Here is a 14,427-nt window from a genome sequence, read left to right as displayed (position 1 = left end):
CATCCAGATTGCGCCAGGCTGAGCGAGGCCGCCAGTCTGCTGAACTGGACAACCGGCTCTTCAAGCAGGACTTTGGAGACAAGATCAACAGTCTGCAGCTGGAAGTGGAGGCGCTCACCAGGCAGCGGTGAAGAAAGCGCAGCTTTGGTGGCCAGGGTGGTCGTGGGAAGTACTGATGCTAGACAGCCAGGGGGTAGGGGGGAGTCTCCTGCTCCAGCCATTTCCATTCTGTCTCTGCCAAGTCCTTTCTCCAGAACTAGAATCCAGAAAGCTTCACGTACACCAGCATTCCCCAAATCTTGTCAGCATCTTTTGCTACCAAAGAAACAGGAAATTAGAACCCAAGGTCCCAGATAAATAGGATGGAGTAAAAGACTGTAATGGCCAACACCACACTAATAATAACAGGATTTCCTGAATTCTTACTGTGTGCAGGATACTTTACTAAGCACTTCATATGCAGTTTCTCCTAACATCTTCCCTTCAACCCTGTTTGTGATCTCATCACCCCTACTTTCAGATGAAATGGAAACTTAGAGGGGTTAAATTGTCCAAATTCACGTAGCTAATGTGTAGCCACATTCAAAAAGCCTATTTCTCTGACTCCAAGCCCTTAACCATTCTTCCACGCACGTGCATGCTAAGTCAGCATATCGTGTGTGGGTGCTAAGTCACTTCAGTTATGTCTGACTCTTTGTGACCCTATGGACCGTAGCATGTCAGGCTCCTTTGTCCATGGGATTCTCCAGGCAAGAATACTGGAGTGATTTGCCATACCCTTCTCCAGGGAATCTTCCTGACCCAGGGATCAAACCTATGTCTCTTTACATCTCCTGCATTAGCAGGTGGGTTCTTTACCACTAGCACCACCTGGGAAGCCCATTCTTCCATACCATCTCTCAAATGAGACTCAACTGTGTGCCAGAGGCACTGCTTTCAAACAAATATAAGTTTGTTGTTGGATATACAAGTACACAGCTACTAAGGACACTGGTGGTTGAGGGTGTAACTGGGGATTGACTGCATAACTGTAAAGAGATAGCTAATTAAAATGTGATGGGACTTACAGTGTCAGTGCTTTCATAGGGTATCTTGAAATTTTAGGAATACTATCCTTCAGTTATAGTGAATCCTACCAGCATTCAGTTGACCATAACTATTCATTAAGAGTTAGTGTTAATTGTCAATACTCAGAGTAGTGCCCGCAGACACTGGGAGATCCTAAAGTACATTCTTAATCATCCCAGGAAGCTTAAATACGTCGAATGTATTCTAGTGCTACTAGTTTTATTGTGTTGTATTTTACTGTAAAACCTGGTTGTCCATAGTGTGGACATACCATAGTACCACTAGGTGGCACTAGTGGTAAAGAACCCACCTGCCAATGCAGGAGACCTGAAGAGACGCCGGTTCAATCCTCTCGATTGGGAAGATCTCCTGGAGGAGGCCATGGCAACCCACTCCAGTATTCTTGCCTGGAGAATCCCATGGACAGATGAGCCTGGTGGGCTACGGTCCACAGGGTCACGGAGTTGGACACGACTAAAGCAACTTTGCACACGTGCACTTTAAAACCTGGTTGTCCATATATACACGGTTGTTTCTATTGTTGTTGTTCAGTTGCTAAGTGCTAAGTCGTGTCTGACTCTTTGCCACCCCATGGAGTGCAGCATGCCAGGCCTCCCTGTACCTCACTGTCTCCTGGGATTTGCCCAAGTTCATGTCCATTGAATCAGTGATGCTGTTAATCAAGTATTAAAATTTAATTACTGAATTCTAAGAAAAGGGTTTGGCATTCTTTAGAAAACAGTACAGAAATCCAAATTTTCATCATTTTTTTCTCCCACCCATCCCAGGAATCATCTTGAGTTAGAGCTAAAACAGGAAAGAGAAAGAAGGTTACAAAACAGCAGGAGCATCCCAGGAAAGGGATCCCAGAAGCCAGAAGAACCCAAAATGGTAATGTTTGTTATTCCCTTGTTCCTTTACTTTGGAGAAGGCAATGACACCCCACTCCAGTACTCTTGCCTGGAAAATCCCATGGACGGAGGACCAATTTTTAGAGGTTACCTTGATGGACCAGGCTATTTTCTCTTATGGAACACATTTCATTACTATGGCCTTGAGTACCTAGGTGGTAGGCAGGCGCTGGGGTAGACACATGGAAGCTTGATTCTAAGTCTGCCTCCAGGACACTCTAACTTGAATTCATTTGGAAAAGGAGATTGATAACCATAATTTCCAGTGACCATCTTTTCGTTGTTGTTCAGTCACTAAGTCATATCTGACGCTTTGTGACCACATGGACTGCAGCACCAGGCTTCCCTGACCTTTACTTCTCTGTCCTACAGTGACCATCTTAATCCTTTCAATTTGTTAAGATTATTTTAGTAGCTAATATTTTTAATAATATGGTATCACCATCCCTCCCTAATCCTGAATTCCCCTTTAACAGAATTGTCTTAAATGTTGATTTGCTTCTGTACACCGTTTTCCAAGTCATGAAGATTTCAAGTTTAGCATACTCAAGGTGCTTCTCTTGGGAAATTTAGAAAAAGAGGGAACTAGGCTTGGGAAATGGGAAATAACACAGAGTGGTTTAAAGAGCAGGAGTAGAAGCTTCTAGAGAACAGTGTTAGGAAAGAGACCTCTAGCACCTATAGTGGTGAGAGAGCCAAAATTGGATTATCCCTGGGACCCAGGAAACAGGGTTTTGTCCTAAGAAGTAACTGATACCTTGAGCCCATTTTGTAAGTAAATAGGATATATTCTGAATTCATTTCAGTCTCAAGAATTAAAAAACTATCTACTCTGAAAATCATTTGTTGCAAGTCTTATCCAAATAATTTGTTAAGAAACTACTCGGAACAAAGAATAAAGGCAAATATCTTGAAAGTTAAATTCCTCCCCTAACCTTTAAAAAAAAAAAAAAAGCTGCTTAGCTTCATACCAAGCTAGGACAATACAGAAGAAAATGTCTGCATGGTTAAGCTTGTTTGGCAATCTGAACAATTAACAAACTGGGCTGTTTTCTTTTGGCAGGATGGGAAGCACAAAATCCAAGAGGAAAATGTTAAACTAAACAAGCCCCTGGAAGAAAGCCACAGGTGTTTACTAATAAAGTACTAAGATATAAAGCTCTTTTGGGGTGGTGGGACAGAGGGAGCTTTTGTTAGACATTGGCAGTGACTCAGATCAGACACTGACTTGTAATATTAATATTCCAGAAAGACATTTTAAAGGGAGAGTGAATAAGGAATAAACCAGATAACACATATTGAACCAAACCCATTTAGTCAGTTTCAGAAGAAATAAAGGTGATCAGGCTGTCTGTCTTCTGATTCTTTCCTGGTTAATCCCCAAACTATCACTTAAAAGATTAGCTCTAATCTGATCTCTACTGGATCAGTAGGACAAGTGAATGAAAGACAAATCATAGCATTTCCTGGGTTCTTAATGCACTTGAGCATGACCTGCTTCCACCTGTGTGCTAAGTGAATGGAGGCTATGTTTCAAATACATTCCCTTATTTCCCTTATGTTTTTCTCTTAAAGAGAAAAATAGTTTATTTTTCTTAACTCTTCATCTCATTTGCTCACTGAAGAACATGGGATCCCTTCCAGGAAGTTGACTTTTAACAAATTACATCCAACTACATGACCTTCTGGAAAAGGCAAAACCATGGAGATAATGATTACTAGGGATTAGGAGATATGGATAGATGAATTGGTAGAGCACAAAGGATTTTATAGGCCAGTGAAAATACTCTATGACACTGTAATGATGGATACATGTCGTCATATATTTGTCCAAACCCATAGAATGTACACCACCAAGGGAGAAGCCTAAGGTAAACCATGACTCACAGCGTGTCAGTTTAGGTTCAGTAACTGTTCGCATCGGGTACCATTCTGGTGTGGAATGTTGATATTGGGGGAGGGTGGGAGGTCCAGCAGAATATATAAGCAATCTGTGTCCTTTCTGCTCAGCTCTGCTGTGAACCTAACACTGCACGAAAAATTAAAGTCAATCATAATGACAACAATAACAAAAGATTAGTATCAAGGAAAGATACCACAGAGGAGTTTTGAGAGACCTATATAGTATATATTTTTGGCAGCTGAATCTGTCCAATCTTTGATGCCCTAAGAATGAGATAATATGTCATCTGGAGCAAAACTAGCTGCTGGAGAAGATAAATCACACAGTCCAACAGCGGGATGATTTTGGAGGTGCTTAGCCTAAACAGTCCTTCCTTGCCTCCAAGGCCAGAGTGATTCCAGTACCTTTAAGTTTTACTCCCAAGAGAACATGGTCTGATCCAGGACCAGCCTTAAACTCCTTAAGATTAGAGCTAATCTTCCTACAGACCATCATGGGCTGTGGGAAGGAATTAGACCATAAAATTAACCAAGGCTTAAAAGGGCCTTTCAGAGTCAGCTCATGCCAGACAAAAATCAAGTCATTTACTTTCAGGAGTGTCTTACATGTCAGGTTCTGATTTTAGGCCCTAGAAATAATACAATGACTATCCCTTGGCATCCAGGGTTCCAGGAGCCCCTTCAGATATCAAAATCCATGGATGCTCAAGTCTCTTACAAAAAATGGCCTGGTACAATGAACATAATGCGCTGTATCTGTGGATTGTGCCTCTGGGATTTAACTAACCACAGATGTGGAACCTGAAAACCAGGAGGCATGAGTATACTACCTTATATATGTATTGTACTCTGCAGCTTAAAAAATGCGTCACGTTCATTGTCTCCTTACAAATTTGCTACTGCTAAGTCACTTCAGCTGTGTCCGACTCTGTGTGACCCCAGAGACGGCAGCCCACCAGGCTCCCCCGTCCCTGGGATTCTCCAGGCAAGAACACTGGAGTGGGTTGCCATTTCCTTCTCCAGTGCAGGAAAGTGAAAAGTGAAAGTGAAGTCGCTCGGTCATATCCGACTCGTAGCGACCCCATGGACTGCAGCCCACCAGGCTCCTCCGTCCATGGGATTTTCCAGGCAGGAGTACTGGAGTGGGGCGTTACAAATTTACTTCTCCTTAAAAAAGCTTAATCATCTACTCCTACTTTACAGGTGAGAAAAATGAGGCACACAGAGACCCAAGTTGCCTCTCTTTATCATGTCTTCCTTTGTCTTCCTCTGCACTAAATAAAAGCTGCTTCCAGGGCCTCGCCTGGCGAGAACTGCCATCCTAAAACATACCCAAAGTTGCCTTGGATTGTGGTCCAAGGAACAGCTGCCAAGCTGGTCATATTAATGGTCACACTGCCATTCAACTGAAGAGAATTGGAATCATTATAGATCTGTGGTCCATTTCCCCCAGAATTTAATGTGGGCTTTGCTTCTCTTGTATAAGTTCTGTTCCAAGTTGGGAAAATTGGGGTTAGCTCAGCTGGTCTCATGAAGAAATAGTTCAATCTAAATGGATAACTTGGGAGAAGGGACTAATACATGACATATGAGAATCAGCAGGTTTCCATAATACTAGATAGGAAAAAAAGCTATTAAAATGCATGGCCTCAGCCACTGGGGCTTTGTAGGTTGGGAGACACGAAGACTATTTTCTTGATAGTAGGAAGAAAACAAAATATAACTCTCATCTATTTTTAAACAGGAACCTAGACTAATATAGGATCTTATCCTAGTAATAGATTTAACAACCAAAATTTCCTCTCCTTGGAGGTCAACATTAATAATTACTTTGGTCCCAGCAACATAGAAGAACCATGGTATTGCTTTCTCCATGCTTTGAAAATGATAAAGGAGATATAAGCCGCTGTTAGTTACTGTTTTTACTTTCCTGTTATAGGCTGCAGTCTCACCCTGTGGATCAACAGGTAACTGAGTCTCCTGTCCTAAAACATCTTGTAAAAAATTAGGTAGGTAGTTGGCTGGGCCCTGCCTAGTTGTAAACAGGGCAGCAAGGGAGGTAGGTGAATGCATACAAGTCTCTGTGCCCCATCCTTTTAATATCCTAAACATGCATTTCCCCAACACTCTCACAGCAAGTAGGACAGTTTTGAGCAATTTACTAAGTAAAACAGCAGTGCTCACTTCCTATTTGAGATTCTCTTTGACTTACTGTGAGACCTCAGAGAGCTCACCAGACCTCCCTTGCCCTTAGCTTTCCCTTAAATAAAAGGAAGAGAAAAAGTACCTCTTGATCACTTGGAAATAAGCAAACATCAACGGTTAAGAAATACATTACAAAATATAGTGGTAACTCCATGAGAAAGATGATAAATGCTTCTATGTCTGAGTTACCATGGTCTTTTATTTACTAGGTATACTGAAGCCTACTCCCTTCCATTCCTCATGACAGAATAATATAAAAGGGATGGAGATTTTTACATTTATATACATGAATTTCTATCAGTAAAATTGCCTGTTACTCTATTATAAAAATTAAGAGGGTCAACAAGGATAATGATATTATCAGAGTTGTATTAAGGTGGTAAGACTATATATATATATATAACTTGTTTTTCTAGTTTCCAATAGTCTGCAGTGTGATTATATAATTTTGTAACTAAAAATGCATATTCTGAAAATATATTTCTGGGGCTAAGGGAGACTGACTGGCTCACTGTGTGGTTTAGGATCAGCTGTTGCCCTCCGAAAAGCCACCGAAGTATTGTCAGCTATGCCAGGAAGACTGCAGCCTAACAAAGGTAACGGTGATGAGAAACAAACAAGTTCTTCGTAGGGACGCCCACTGCATGACTAGCTGCTTCTGATGACAGGGACTTTGCCATGTAGAGTGCAGAGTGGGGGGTGGGAAGCAAAAGGAACAGCAGTGAGTGTGTACCTATTATTTTCAGTCCTATTAAGTCATATCAGTAAATCCCCATTCAAATATTAAATACAGAATTTACTACATAATTTAAAATAAGCGAATGTATAAATTTGTTCATTACAAAAGGATAATGAACAAAGTGTACATGAAGTCCTGGTCTCATTAAGCTTATGTCCTTTGTGCCATCATTTTATGAAGAGCCTTGGGCTCAGAGGTGTCACCTGCAATTCCCAGTTACTGAAAGCTCAGATGCAGCCTGACTTTGGCTGCAAAGTCTACACTCCTTCCAGTACTCCATCCTGTTTAGAACAGAGAAGACAGGTTAGGGAAGGGAATCCTTTGAACTAGTTGGGGAAACACCCTCTGAAAGGAAAACAAGCTCTCTTTCCACCAAACCACTTGTTTTCCCTTTGGATCCTCAAGGGTCTCTGTCTGAGCACCTTCCCAGCTTGTCATTCTAGAGTCAGCTGGGTGAAGGGAGCACGCAAGGAAGAGTAAGCATCTTTGACGGCCACATCTGTGCCTTGCTCACAGTAGGATCCCCCAGTATCTAATATGTGCCCAGTTCATAGCAGATGCTCAAGAAATGTTACAGACAAATGAGTGTCAGGAACAAGTGCATAGAGGAGATGGAAACATGCCCAAATTCTACATTACAACCCAATTGCCAGTGTCTGTGATCGTGCTAAAATTTTAACAAGCAAAATTGTAGTATGACCTAGTCTTAAATTAGCAGAAACAGATAAAGATGGACTGCCTTTATAGAATTGGAAGTTGTAGTTAGAGAAATGTGTTCCAGAACAGAAGAGGCTGCTAATCTAATTCTGGCTTTTCTTGTCTAAGACCTGCAAAGTAACTGCAATATGTCAGAGGAAACATTCCTCCCAGGCTTTCAAATAAGATTGATTCCCCCCTACTCCACTGCACCCTCAGAAAAATGAATTGTTTAGGCAGAAAAGAGCATTATTTATGGGGAAAATTATTCTTCACAGCCTTTATACAGGGCACCTTGGAGCTGTGTGTGCACTGTCCTGTCACTCTCTGCAACACGGCCTTAATGACCCACATGCTGTCCCCCAGTTTGGCTACTAAAGACTCCAAATGCTTAGTCACTCAGTCACCTCCGACCCTTTGGACTGTAGCCCACCAGGCTCCTCTGTCCAGGGAATTTTACTTAAGTGGGTTGCCATTTTCCTCCGCTAGGGGATATTCCCAACCCAGGGATTGAACCCGCATCCCTTGTGTCTCTTGTGCTGCAAGCAGATTCTTTACCCGCTGAGCCATCAGGGAAGCCTTTGCTTAATAGATTAATTTCCCAAATAGAAAGGAGGCAGGCAGCTGTGCCTGCACTGATATCCCAAAAGATGTGCTCACAGAACATCACAGGAAAACATTAAGCACATCATGTATTAGAAATTATGCTTTTAGTTCATGCTCAGCAAAGTTTCTAAGTGTTTTGCTGGTTACCAAACCCACAGCTAGGTCACCGCTTGCCTTATTTGGAGTATGCTTAGGTAACAGCAAACTAATTTTAGAACTAGCCCACCTAAAAGTGAATATAAATGGAAGTATATATTCTGTGAAGATAAATAATCTGTGTATTATCTGTTCATGTGACCTCTGTGGAAATGCTTGTCTTCATTTAGATCTAAGAACTAGACTGTGCACTTTGTAGACAGGTTGTTTGGTCCGATACTGTGTGGCATACAGCACATATTCAGCCAGTATTTTATTGGACATTAAGCATCCGTCATATTTGGCCTCCTGCATCCCATGCATACTTATGCCCTGCTCTTCTGTTACCCACCTGACCTCGCTTTCTCTTTGTAGAATGTATGTAGGAACTGCAGAGGAACCTTCTGTAACATCTGTTCAACAAACGAACTGCCTCTTCCTTCAAGTATCAAGCCTGAGCGAGTTTGCAATCCCTGCCACGAGCATCTGATGAAACAATATTCTACCAGTCCATCGTAAGATGGAGGCCAAGATCTGGACCAGAATGTATCCACCCACGTTAGATGTCAGAATCCCCTAGAGCAGACTTTAGAATCAACTCGAGTTGATAGGAATGCTTTAAATAAACCAGGTCCAGGAAGAAAAGGCAGTGGTTAACAGTGCTGGAAATTTTGCGTGTTTTCTCTAATAACTGTATGAATAAAAGTTACTCATTTGAGCCTCTCTCTGCTAAATCTAAACAACCTCACTTTGAAGCATTGATCTGATAGCTTGTCTTTGGAAGGGCTATTCATTTTTATGAATAGTGATATTAATACTGAGCTGCATGTTAAAGGAGAGAGGGTCCTTAGTGAATAAGAATAAAAAGGAAAATGATCATCCCTTTATTATATTTGGAGATTCAAGAGGGAAAGATCATTGTTAACCGAGATTGAAATGATAGAGGTTACATGTTCTCTCAGGTGCTGCTAGACAAACATTATTTCCTCTTTACCCCTCCCACCTACCTCTTCTTTAAAGGATCTCTACCAAACTGTGAACCCAAACTCAGGGAAAAGAAATTAAAGAGTAATATAAATTTTGAATGTACTTAATATTATAATGTATTCTAGTTTTAGGACCAGAATTTTCTAGTTCTGGCCTACACGTTTTCACTATCAGAATAAGGAGGAAGAATGTTTGCCGTTTTTCCACTTACTGACTTCAAAAGTAAATACCTGCCCTTTTCAGAATCTGCTATGCAGCAAGCCAGCTCTTCCCCAGTCTCCCTCCTCTCTGGGTCATGGAAATTATAAGGGGTTTTAAAGATAGGGTTTGACTTTTGCAAACAGGAAGTACTAAAGCAAAGCCATGTCAGGTGTAGAGTGAAGAAATTTAATTTGTCCATGGCTGAGAATATTTGTTAAATTCTTTTGTGAATAAGGGATTCCTTATTCCAAGCCAAGATTCAGAACTGGTAGACAGGTTTTTTGGAAAATATACTCAAAACAGTTCTTAGCAACAAACCCTTTGGGGAAAAAAAAAGAGATGTGCATTCAGCAGGGGAAGGCAGGAAATGGTCTATGCTCCTTTGATTATGTTGCATGTACATAGATTGTTTGATTCCAATTAAGACCTAAGAAGATTCTGTTAACTGGTTTAGAGTTATGGGGTGGAAACATCCTGGAACTATGATATTTGATAAATTCTGTCTCCTAAAAAGAGTGACAGCCCAGGAAAGTTGTTATTCCAGAAGTCTGACCTGTTACATGGTGGATCTGAATTTTAAGAGTCCTAGGGAGAAATAAAATTAGTTAATTCCAACATCGTTTGTTGTCATTTTTTCTCTTTAAATAATATCTATTGCTTGTGATTCTCCATCTTCCTTATTTTTGACTACATATATGTGTCAGCACTGTTCTAGGTTCTACAGAAAATGGGGGGGAGGATTATCCTAAATTAGCAAAAGTTATTTTATAATTAGTTTTGAAGTAAATTGAAGAGGCCACTCTGTACATGGCATGTAAGAAGAAATAAATAACTAGCCACTTGAGATTTGTTCTGGAAATGACATAAGCTGTTTAGTGTTTCGGTTATTTTTTTAAGACCAAAGCTCCAGAGATTTGTTATTAGTGCATATGCCCACGAAGCAAGGGGACCAAGTCATGAATACCTTGACTTAACGATAGGCCTTTCTTCCTTAAAAATTGTTTCCACTGTTTACAATACAGTTTCCACTGTTTACAATAGCATCACCAAGAATAACATATTAGGAATACACTTAACCATAGAAGCAAACGACTTGTATCCTGAAAACTAAAGCACTGCCAAAAGAAGATACCAGTACACGGAAAGACACCTCATGTTCATGAATTGGAAAACTTACATTATTGACCAGATGTATTAATACGTCTTTTGTTACCCAAATGTTACTGACCAGAGACATATAAATACATTTTTAAAGAGTGATACAATTAACATCACTGTGCAGAGTTTTTAGAATGTAAAATTGATCAAGGGTTCATTATACAGCTTAAGATTGTCATAATCATTCACATTTTACTGGTAGGTTTTTGTTCCTACCTTGTGTATGTTATAAACGTAAGTTTATTAGCATAAAACATTAAAAAATGACACATCGTGAAGTTTTGAGATAAGAATTTGTCTGTGGTTTTATGCAGATACTTTTGATTGTCCAAGAGACATATATACTAGTGTCTCAGAAGATGGTATTCTTCAGAATATAGTTGATTCAGATGATGTGAATGTTACACACACAAAAAAAGCCTTAATGACTGATTCTAATAGAGAAAGTGAAAATGAGACTCACAGTGCTGGAGACGACAGGTATGTCAGGTATAACTATTGAATGTAATAACCCACAAAGTGTTATAACACAATTGTGGGCCAGCCAAAATAAAAATCGCTGACCACAAGCTTTAGTTTCTGAAAAATTCCCTCAGTTGATGATGCGTTTATATCTTTTAAATGTCAGTACTACCTCAACCATCTACAGATTCAGTGTAACCCCTATCAAAAATCCCAATATCTTTTGCAGAAATAGAAGCATTTATATGGAACCTCAAGAGGTGCCTCAACAGCCAAAACAATCTTGAAAAAATGTTAAAATGTCTCACACTTCCTGATTTCAAAACTTACAGAGCTACAGTGCTGAAGGCAGTATGGTAATGGCATACAGACATAATGAGCCATCAGAGTAGAGGGCACAGGAATAGACCTTCACATCTACACTCAAATGATTTCTGACAAGGGTGCCAAGACTATTCAATGGAAAAAGGATAGAATTTTCAAACCTGATACTGGGAAAACTAGATATGCACATGCCAAAAAAACTAAGATGGACTTTTATACCATATACAAAAGTAACTTGAAATGGATCAAAGATCTGAACATAGACCTAGAACTATTAAATTCTTAGAACAAAGAGGAGGAAGATTCATAACACTGGGTCTGGCAGTGACTTTTTTGGATAAGACCAAAAACGCAAGCAACATAAGAAAATAGGTTAGCTTCGTCAAAATAAAACTTATACCCACGTTCATAGCAGCATCATTCACAATAGCCAGAAGGTGAAGCCACCCAAGTGTTCATTTATCAGTGAATGGATAAACAAAATATGGTAGATACATTCAGCCTTAAAAAGCAAGGAAATTCTGACACATACTACAACAGGGATGGACCCTGACATGAGATAAGCCAGTCACAAAAGAACAAATAGGATTCCACCTATGTGAAGTATCTAGTTAAATTCACCAACAGTAGAAAGACAGACAAACACAAGTTACCAAGGACTTGGGGAAGTGGGAAATGGATAGAGTTTCAATTGGTTGGGAGGTGGGGCAGGGATGAAAAGTTCTGGTGATGGATGGTGGTGGTGGTGGTGTTCGTACAATATGAATGTACTTAATGCCACAGAAATGTACACTTAAAAATGATTAAAATGGTAAAATGTTTGTATATTTTACAACTTTTAAAATACCACGCTTTCCAATTGGATACAGAAAATAGATATGTATGTGTATATGGGTGGGTACACAAACATATATCCCCATGTGCTCTGAGGGTCTGGAAGCTGACACCCCAGTAACAATGGGCACATCCAATGCCCGGTCTTTAATCAGAAACCAAAGCTTGGTTTATAATACCATTCTTCAATAAAAGGAACCAGGATTCGTTGGAGAAATGGCTGATTCTAGGTCTGGGGCATCTTGCAACATCAAAAATTAAGGAAGTGCTATTGAAAAAAAAAAAAAAGGAAGGCATAGCAAAGGTATACAGGAGAAAACTAGAAGCTTCCAGTGGGTAAAGCTGAAAAAATGCGAGCAAAATAATGCAGAAGTATTACCCAGAGAATAAATGAGTCCATATTAATATGAGATTACATAAATGACAGAGAAGTATCATGTCTCCTACAAAGAAAAATTCCAAGAAATTTATGTAGCTACTATTCCTTCAAGAAGTGGAGCTTACCTCCCCACCTTTTGAATATGGGCTGTGCTTAGTAATTTGCTTCAAAAAAGTAGAATATAGAAAGAGAAATAAAGCGGTTTTATAGTAACCAAGGAAACACTGTTTCAAAATTCACATGGTCAGTGATGTCATGTTGATAACAAGAATCCTTGATAAGGTGAAAGCAGTGAGAATAATTCCTTTGTATTCTTCCTCCCAAAACCAATAAACCTAGTCTAACCATGAGAAAACCTTAGAAAACTCTGAAGGACATTCAACGAAATATCTGACCAGTACTCTAAAAGTATCAGGTCATTCAAAACAAGACTGAGGTTAAGGAGACACAAAGACTAACATAATGTGGGATCCTGGAATGAAAGATACTAGGGAAAAGCTAATAAAATCTGAACAAAGTGTGGAATTCAGTCAATGGTTATGTATTAACATTAACCGTGACAAATGTAGCAATATAAAATGTAAACAGGGAAATCAGGCCAGTGTTTACAAGAATTCTATTGCTTTTGCAACGTTTTTGTGTATCTTAAACTATTCCAAAATAAAGTTTATTTAAATTTAAAAATTTGTGCTTTCATATTCCAAGCAACTATAGGTCAGACTTTACAGAACTTGATTGAACTCCCTTAAATGCAGTTTATTTACAAATAGAATCTGAGGATTTTCCTCAGCATGAGAATTTTAAATTAGATCTGTAGTTCAGCACATGGCTCTTTCATTGTTTACAGTCAAGTTATAAAAATGATAATTTGAAAAGATACATGCACCCCTATATTCACTGCAGCACTATTTACAATGACCAAGACATGGAAGTAACCTAAATGTTCCATTGACAGATGCAAGGATAAAGAAGATGTGGTATATATACACAATGAAAAATTACTCAGCTATAAAAAAGAATGAAATAATGCCATTTTGCAGCCATGTGGATGGACCTAGAGATCATCATACTCAGGAAGTAAGCTAGACAGATACAAGACAAATACATGATACCGCTTATTTGTGGAATCTAAAAAAAAAAAGGATAAAAATTAATTTACAGGGACTTAGCTGGTGGCACAGGGGTTAAGAATCTACCTTGCAATGCAAGGGGCTATAAACGAGATCCCACATGCCACAGAGCAACTAAGCCTGCACTCCACAGCTGGAGATCCCACATGGAGCAACAAAGACCCCGAGGGCCACAACCAAGACCTGATGCAGCCAAATAAATACTTTAAAAAATATATACAAAATAGAATACAAATAGACCCACAGACATAGAAAACAATGATTATCAAAGGGGAAAGCAGCGGGGAGAGAGAAATTAGGAGTTTGGGATTAACATATATATACTACTACATATACAATAGATAACCAACAAGGGCCTACTGTATAGCACAGGGAACTATCCTCAATACCTGGTGATAATCTATAAGGAAAAAAAGGATATATGTCTATAATATTTATCCATACAGATATACATGCATAACTGAATCACTTTACTGTATACCTGAAACAAGCACTTTTAAATCAAGTACACTTTTATAAAAACTTAATGAAAAAAAACTGCAAACTTGTTAATAAAAAAGTGAAAGTTGGAAAAAAATGTATGAAACTCTTAAAGGGAATTTTAACCATTCTGTGAAAGGACTCCAGGTATAGCCTACTGATTTTGAAGTAACTCTCAGGGCTACTGTCTATATTACAGCCTCATTTCAG

General features: G+C 39.4%; 1 protein-coding gene across 24 annotated transcripts in view; it reads left to right on the top strand.

Moving 5' to 3' along the window:
• RUFY3 (RUN and FYVE domain containing 3) overlaps window positions 1-10,065 on the top strand; it is a 92,774-nt gene extending 82,709 nt beyond the window's left edge. For 4 of the 24 annotated variants that reach the window (XM_086405465.1, XM_086405483.1, XM_086405471.1 and 1 more), the window contains 6 exons: window positions 8-127; window positions 1,857-1,959; window positions 3,043-3,107; window positions 5,821-5,848; window positions 6,611-6,682; window positions 8,638-10,065. In XM_086405465.1, the coding sequence (XP_086261591.1) occupies window positions 8-127; window positions 1,857-1,959; window positions 3,043-3,107; window positions 5,821-5,848; window positions 6,611-6,682; window positions 8,638-8,781 (532 nt within the window). In that variant the 3' untranslated portion in view covers window positions 8,782-10,065. Of the gene's footprint in view, window positions 1-7; window positions 128-1,856; window positions 1,960-3,042; window positions 3,123-5,820; window positions 5,891-6,610; window positions 6,683-8,637 lie in introns of all 24 variants that reach the window. The other 20 variants (XR_015165335.1, XR_015165340.1, XR_015165338.1 and 17 more) reach the window with 9 other exon arrangements.
• Window positions 10,066-14,427: the final 4,362 nt, after the last annotated feature.

This window comes from Bos grunniens, chromosome 6 (assembly GCF_055505025.1).
Source record: "Bos grunniens cultivar Pamir isolate PY7600 chromosome 6, Bosgru_T2T1.0, whole genome shotgun sequence".
NCBI lineage: Eukaryota > Metazoa > Chordata > Mammalia > Artiodactyla > Bovidae > Bos > Bos grunniens.
This window is presented reverse-complemented; position numbering and strand designations above follow the sequence as displayed.